The sequence below is a fragment of the Bison bison genome, unplaced genomic scaffold, assembly GCF_000754665.1.
Source record: "Bison bison bison isolate TAMUID 2011002044 unplaced genomic scaffold, Bison_UMD1.0 scf7180017864225, whole genome shotgun sequence".
Lineage (NCBI taxonomy): Eukaryota > Metazoa > Chordata > Mammalia > Artiodactyla > Bovidae > Bison > Bison bison.
The window spans coordinates 77,520-85,579 of NW_011494797.1; the positions used below are offsets into that span (position 1 = coordinate 77,520).

General features: G+C 43.4%; 1 protein-coding gene across 1 annotated transcript in view; it reads right to left on the reverse strand.

Moving 5' to 3' along the window:
- LOC104992865 (multidrug resistance-associated protein 4-like) overlaps positions 1–8,060 on the reverse strand; it is a 75,687-nt gene that overhangs the window by 38,059 nt on the left and 29,568 nt on the right. Inside the window, 5 exon segments of the mRNA XM_010845867.1 lie at positions 721–970; positions 1,904–2,029; positions 3,228–3,389; positions 4,068–4,093; positions 4,706–4,795. Of these exon segments, the coding sequence (XP_010844169.1) occupies positions 721–970; positions 1,904–2,029; positions 3,228–3,389; positions 4,068–4,093; positions 4,706–4,795 (654 nt within the window).

Genomic DNA, 8,060 nt, shown 5'->3' on the forward strand with positions numbered 1-8,060 from the left:
TGTTTCCTGATCCTCGCCTATGCCGTCTCTCCTTCGAATACCCTGGATCAGCCGGGGCTGGTCCCCGGCACTCTGCCTTTTCTAAATCCAGCTTGGATCTGGAACTTCTTAATTCACATAATGGTGGGAATTATAAATGTGAAAAGAAGAGGGCAGCTAGAGAGAGAAGATTAAGCAGTAAATAAAGAGGGGACAGGGATGAAAAGGCAGATGCAAAAGGTGGCTCAGACATCAACAAGCAAAACATCTGTGGGGGAAAGAACTCATTTTTGAACACAGAGAATTAAGTGAATCTGAGGCCAGTCTTTCTGTCCAAGCAGCAGGGAGCTCTCAGCAAGTTCCTCCCCTCCCAGCCCAGAGAGGAATCTTACACCCCAGGACTGTGCACAGTCACTGCCTGGTCACTGGGGTTAGCACAGGAGATGCACTCTGCTTCTCCTGCTTTTAGACATTTTAATCACTCTGCAGGCATCACTACACAGGAGCCCTGTGCTACTGCTACTTATATATACTATTGCCCCTACATGAAAACCAGTCTTACGGTATCTGTAACTCACTCTACCTATGAACAGAAGTGGGCACCTACAACATTCTGGGAAGACTGCCAGCTTTGGCACTGAGAGAGTTAAATATCTCCTAATTGGAACACAGTGACACCAAACAAAAGGGCATTTTACAAAAAATCCACCTACAACTGAAAGCAATTATTTGTCCCCAAACCTTGATTCTTCGCATGCTGACAACGGCCTCTGACACATTCTCAATGGCCATGGGGAAGTAGAGGGTGCTCGAAAACCTCAGAGCCTCAAACAGCATCACCATCACAAACACTTGGCTGGCTGTGATCAGGTTGTCAAGGAGCTCATTGGTGATGAAGGTGACAAAAATTTTAATTTTGCTGACAGCCAAACATGATGCCAAATTCATTCCCCTAAGGTAGGAAATTCTCAGAATCTTGGAAATGTCCTTCCTGAAAAAGAGAATAGGAAAGAGGTTTTAAAAGAAGCATCGACATCCAAGGCACGAATTCAAGTCCTCACATGGAGACACTGCACGCCTGCGGCTCCGTACCAGGACGCACACTTCATCACCACTTCACTTCCAACTAAATAGCGGCTTCACGTCACCCTTTTAAACACTGTGGGTCAACTGGACTGGGTTTGAACATTCTTTCAACAAACATTCATAACCACAAGTCCTGGACCAGGCTCCCCACTAATGACAGAAAGACACAGTCCGTCCCCTCCAGGAGCTCATGAATTTGTGGGGGAAGAGAATAAAACACCCCAAAATTGTGAGGCACCAAGACATTAGACAGAGACAGGCACCATGGCCCCTATGGAAGCATATGTCCTGGCTATTGTAAATAGTGCTGCAATGAGCATTGAGGGACATGTGTCTTTTTGAATTTTGGTTTTCTTAGGGCATATGCCCAGTAGAGGGATGGCTGGGTCATATTGCAGATTTATTCCTAGTTTTCTAAGGAATCTCCAGCCTCTTTTCCATAATAGCTGTGCCAATTTGCACTCCTACCACAGAGCAGGAGGGTACTGTTTGTAGACTTTTTGTTGATGGCCATGCCTACCAGTGTGAGGTGATACTTCACTGTAGTCTTGATTTGTATTTCTCTAAGAAAGAATGATGTTGAGAATTTTTTCACGTGTTTATTGGCTATCTGTATGTCTTCAGAAGCGTATATAATTTTTCCTTTAAGAAGATGGTAATGGAACAGCAGGTTAAAATGACATATCCCCTCTTCCACTTAACCCTCCTGCCACATGTGAGGTGTGGAGTTCATAGTATTTAAGTTCATCTTCATTTGAAAACTTGGTAAGCCTTCTAATTTCAGTCAAAAACAATAAGGAAAGTACAAAAATATGGTGTGATATGTATAAAAACGTACCTTCTTAATCTGGTAATAAGGTCTATAAATGACTGTCCCCAAGCATTCATTTTTACTGTTCTGATGCCAGTTATAACTTCACTCATGGTCCTGATCCTGTCATCTGTGAAAGCTGTGGTCTTACTCCTGAGGGAATAGACGTGAGAGATGAGACTTAATGACCACAGCCCAACTTTCCAGCAGCAGCAGCAGCAGGAGGGGGCAAAGGGAGGGACCAGGGATCGATGATTCCCTACAGCTCTTCTGTGCTGACATCACAGGCAGGTCCTTCTCAAAGTGAAAATGGAGAAAAAGACTTCTAGAAGTCAACCATTCAGCCTAATTCAAGGAGTAACTTGGGAACTTGCAGTACTGGCTGAGGAAGACCCAAAGTCAGTCAGGTATAAACTCTCTGCCCAAGGAGGTCGCAGCTGGGCAGGGAAGGCAGAAAGACACTGAATCTAATGGGAAGACAGTGTCTGTGCTGTGATAAAATAGGAGAGAAGTTCTGGGAAGCAGAAAAGATGGGACTGTTAATTCTACCAGGAAAGCAGAACAAGAAGAAATTCAGAGACCTGGTAGCACTGGAACAGGGCCTCGAAGGATGAGGGACATCTCTTCACAGCAGACAGGAAAGGAAATTGCAAATAGACAAAAATATCACATATAAAGTCATAAACAACAACAACAACAAAAAAAAAAACAGAAGAGAAATCTCAAGGAAAAAAAAAAAAAAAACTTCAAAGAGCACAACACCTCCACCACCTGACAGCCTGGACAAATGACCCACCTCCAACCCTCTGGGACCTGCTTCAGGTCTATCTCTTCACCATTATGTCCTTCATCACCAGTGACTGTTCTATCACATATTCTGCTGGGACTGTGGGGCTTTACTAAGACATAGTTAATTAAGATTGACCTTGTCCTTGAGGCACTTATAAGTTAATGGAAACACTGAATTAAAAACAAAACATGAAAATAGAAACCTGAAAATTGCTCTAGCATAAGAATAACAAAAACACATGTAGCTAAATTTGAGCCTATAGGATTATTACTATTTAATAAAGTTTACAAAACGTCAATGTAGGTACATTCTGCTCAAGGACACTCCACTTATTCAGCTATGGTAGTGGGAGGAGCCAGTGAGTGCCATCTCCTTTCCCTCTTCAAGATCAGCCTTCAGCTTAAGGCTGGAGCCTCCACCTGCAAAGCCTGAAGGGTCTACAATGCACTCAAAGAAGAGACCAGAGAAGGCACTGGTTTTGTTTTTGAACAGAAGCATCGAGCAGATGCTGCATGTTACTAAGCACTTATCACCTATTTTTTAAACCAGTGTTTCTCTTACCGGAGTGATGAAAACAACATCCTGAAGCAGCTTTGCAAAAGCAGAAGAATGATGAGAACCGCCATCGCAGGAAGATATGACATTCCTATTTCCATCCAGAGCAGGGCGGTCACTGCGACAGCCTGCAGTGGCCCCACCCACAGATAGTGAAGAACATCCTCACTGTTAAAGAGAAAGACAAGCCTTCTCAGGACTGCATACAATAAAACCAGTAAGGACACAGTGTAGAAACAATCTGCTCTGAAGGAACAGACAGGAATTTAAACAGAAATTATCTCAGTGAGTTTTACACCTGCTGAAGCAGATATCCAAGCTTCCACCCCAGATGACGCTGTTCTGGGGCAGCACAGGGCCAGCCTCAGGGACATCCAGGGAGAACCTGACCAGCACCACTGACGGATGATGTTGATTTTGTCCACAACACAGATGAGCTCAGGGATTCCCCAAACTCTCTCTGTCCCAAAATTCAGCCCCATCTCCCCAGAAGAGCCTATATTATGGTACTTACCACACTTCCGACAACTGCTTGTACATTTACCTTTTGGACAGGCTGTGGCCTTTCCAGGGCAGAAATTAAGGCTTATTCATCCTTCAAATTGAATAGAGGCCTTACGTCATGTTTCATGAGTGAATAATTGAAGGAGAAGTGAAAGTGTTAGTCGCTTAGTCATGTCCGACTCTTTGCGACCCCATGGATTATAGCCCACCAGGCTCCTCTGTCCATGGAATTATCCTGGCATGATAACTGGAGCGGGGTACCATTTCCTTCTCCAGGGAATGTTCCTGACCCCAGGGATCAAACCTGGGCCTCTTGCATTGCAGGTGGACTCCAGCTCTTACCTGGAGCTACCAGGTAAGCCCCCAAACTTAAAGGCCAGGATCATCCAGGAAAGAGAACTGTTCTATGCAGATCTGTCCAACAGCTGCAACACCCTGGAATTGTGATTTATTCATAAGGTAAGTGTGAAATGGGTATGATGGGACAGCAGAGAGGAGGTTGTGCAAAGCTGGAGACCACTCACTTGGCATTATTCCTCCATGGCTCCCTATGCAGCAGCACTGAACAGGGGGCAGGAGAAGGAACAATCCCTGCCCACCAGGCCTTCATCATGCAGAGGAGAAGGAAGACAATTCAGGCAGCAACACTGACACCACATGCCAAGAAGGGCCACTACGAAACTTCTATGGAGGACCTCTACTAACACTAATCAAGCTGTCCCAGAACACTACTGCCTGCCTATTACTGAAGTATGTTGCAGACAATGTCAGAAAAACAAACTTCTCATGTACAGGACAAAACATATTATCATATCTAAGCTGCACACAGAGGAAATGAGCGTTGGATAAAGAGAACCCTTGTCTTATGTCCTCAACAGAACACTGACGGACACCAAACCCTGGCACCTGGCATCCCAATAAGCTAAATCCAGTAAGAAGAAGGACGGGAAATGGAAGATGATCCCTCAGGGGCAGTTCACCTGATCAAACCTGTTCACATCGTTGGACAGCAGGTTGACTACCTGGCCTGTGGTGGTCTTCCCCATGGCTGAGCTACTCAGGCACAGTGACTGAAATGAGAGAAAGAAACAGAGAATCAATTCCTACAGTGATACCAAGTCAGTCTGAGAACTTAGCAAAATGGAGTGCATTTTCATGGGGTCTTGTGTGGTGTCAGGACGAGCAGGATGATGCCTGACAGCAGGGCTTTGGGGACCCATGTTCATCCTTAAACGATTCAATGTGGCGGCAGCCCTGCTTACAAGGACAGCAAAAGGAGGAGCAGGAGACAGAAGCAAAACCCTCCACTCTGTTTCTCAATGAACTTGGACCTGTCCGAAGGATAAGTGAATGTAGGTTTAGACTAAGTAAACTAAGTAATTTTCAGCCAAAACCTAAACAGCATATTAAAAAGCAGAGACATCATTATGCCAACAAAGGTCCATATAGTCAAAGCTATCTTCTTTCCAGTAGTCATGTACTGATGTGAGAGCTGGACCATAAAGAAGGCTGAGCACCGAAGAACTGATGCTTTTGAAATGTGGTTCTAGAGAAGACTCTTGAGAGTCCCCTGGACAGCTAGGAGATCCAACCACTCAATCCTAAAGAAAATCAACCCTGAATACTCATTGTAAGGACCGATACTGAAACTGAAGCTCCAACAGTGTGGCTGCCTGATGCCAAGAGCCAACTCATTGGCAAAGACCCTAATGCTGGGAAAGATTAAGGGCAGGAGGAGGAGGGGGCAACAGAGGATGAGATAGTTGGATGGCATCCTCAACTTAATGGACATGAGTTTGCCCAAACTCCGAGAGATAATAAAGGACAGGGAAGGCTGGTGTGCTGGAGTCCATGGGGTCACAAAGAGTTGGACAGGACTTAGTGACTAAACAACAACAAGATGAAAGTGGAGAGGCCGCCTTAAGGAAAGAGATTAGGGGACCTGGACTATAAATCTGGTCGGTCATTGATACCAGGTATGACACCATTTAAACACTTTGGTCTTAGTTTCCTCATTCTAAAACTGATCAGTATAACAGTCAAAATACTAATCCTGTGAGGAACCTGTGTTCTTAACGCCAGTCTGCTGACTTTACAAAAAAAAAAAAAAAAAAAACTGTGCTGTACAATCCCTTGATTTGACAAAAAGCTCAGAAAAATTCCCTAGAACTGAGAAACCTGACAGACCACCTTGAGCAATTTCAACAGACCATCAGCTGGAGCCATGGATCCAAACAAAATATCACGGTTCATAAATTCTTTCTATTTAGTCTTCAAGTTAAACAGAAAAATCAATGCTCAAGAGAAAATGTAAAATGATGTAGCCACAATGGAAGAGAATATGGCATTTCCTCAAAAACCAAACATGAAATTAGTACACAGCACAACAATTTCATTTCCCAGAATGTACCCAGAATAACTTAGAGCATGAATTTGACTGGTCATTTGTGCACCCTGTTGATAGCACCATTATGTACAACAGTCAAAAGGTAGAAACAACTCAAATGTCCACTAACAGATAAATAGATACCCAGTCAGTCAGTCAGTACTCAAACTCAAGTCCATCAAGTCGGTGATGCCATCCAACCATCTCATCCTCTGTCATCCCCATCTCCTCCTGCCTTCAATCTTTCCTATACTCAGGGTCTTTTCAATGAATCAGTTCTTTGCATCAGGTGGCCAAAGTATTGGAGTTTCAGCTTCAGTATCAGTCCTTTCAATGAATATTCAGGACTGATTTCCTTTAGGATGGACTGGTTGGATCTCCTTGCAGTCCAAGGGACTCTCAAGAGTCTTCTCCAACACCACAGTTCAAAAGCATCAATTCTTCAGTGCTCAGCTTTCTTTCATCCAAACATGACTAATGGAAAAACCATAGCTTTGACTAGAGGGACCTTTGTTGGCAAAGTAATGTCTCTGCTTTTTAATATGCTGTCTACGTTGATCATAGCTTTTCTTCCAAGGAGTAAGGATCATTTAATTTCATGGCTGCAGTCACCATCTGCAGTGATTTTGGAGCCAAAAAAAAAATAAAATCTCTCACTCGTTCCATTGTTTTCCCATCCATTTGCTATGAAGTGATGGGATTGGATGCCATGATCTTAATTTTCTGAATGTTGAGTATTAAACCAACTTTTTCACTCTCCTCTTTCATCAAGAGGCACTTTAGTTCTTCGCTTTCTCCCATAAGGGTAGTGTCATCTGCATATCTGAGGTTATTGATATTTAACCTGGCAATCTTGATTCCAGCCTGTGCTTCATTCAGCCTGGCATTTCTCATGACGTGCTCTGCATATAAGTTAAAAGAGCAGGGTGACAATATACAGCCTTGATGTACTCCTTTCCCAATTTGGAACCAGTCTGTTGTTGTTCCATGTCTGCTTCTAACTATTGCTTCTAACTATTGCTTACAGATTTCTGAGGAGGCAGGTCAAGTGGTCTACTATTCCCATATCTTCAAGAATTTTCCACAGTTTGTGGTAATCCACACAGTCAAAAGCTTTGGCATAGTCAATAAAGTAGAAGTAGATGTATTTCTGGAACTCTCTTGCTTTTTCGATGATCCAACAAAGGCCGGCAATTTGATCTCTGGTCCCTCGGCCTTTTCTAAATTCACCTTGAACATTTGGAAGTTCAAGTTCACGTACTCTTGAAGCTTGGCTTGGAGAATTTTGAGCATTACTTTGCTAGCATGTGAGATGAGTGCAATTGTGGGGTAGTTTGAACATTCTTTAGCATTCTCTTTCTTTGGGATTGGAATGAAAACTGACCTTTTCCAGTCCTGTGGCCACTGCTGAGTTTTCCGAATTTGCTGGCATATTGAGTGCAGCACTTTCACAGCATCATCTTTTAGGATTTGAAATAGTTCACTTGGAATTCCATCACCTCCACTAGCTTTGTTCATAGTGGTGCATTCTAAGGCCCACTTGACTTCACATTCCAGGATGTCTGGCTCTCGTCCAGTGATCACACCATCGTGGTTATCTGGGTCATGAAGATCTTTTTTGTATATTTCTTCTAGATTGATTATATTCTTTGCAACCAAAGATGGAGAAGCTCTATACAGTCAGCAAAAACAAGACCGGGAGCTGTGGCTCAGATCATGAACTCCTTATTGCCAAATTTAGACTTAAAAGAAAGTAGAGAAAACAACTAGTCCATTCAGGTATGACCTAAATCAAATTCCTTATGATTATACAGTGGAAGTGAGAAATAGATTTAAGGGACTAGATCTGATAGATAGAGTGCCTGATGAACTATGGACGAAGGTTTGTGACATTGTACAGGAGACAGGAATCAAGACCATCCCCATGGAAAAGAAATGCAAAAAAGCAA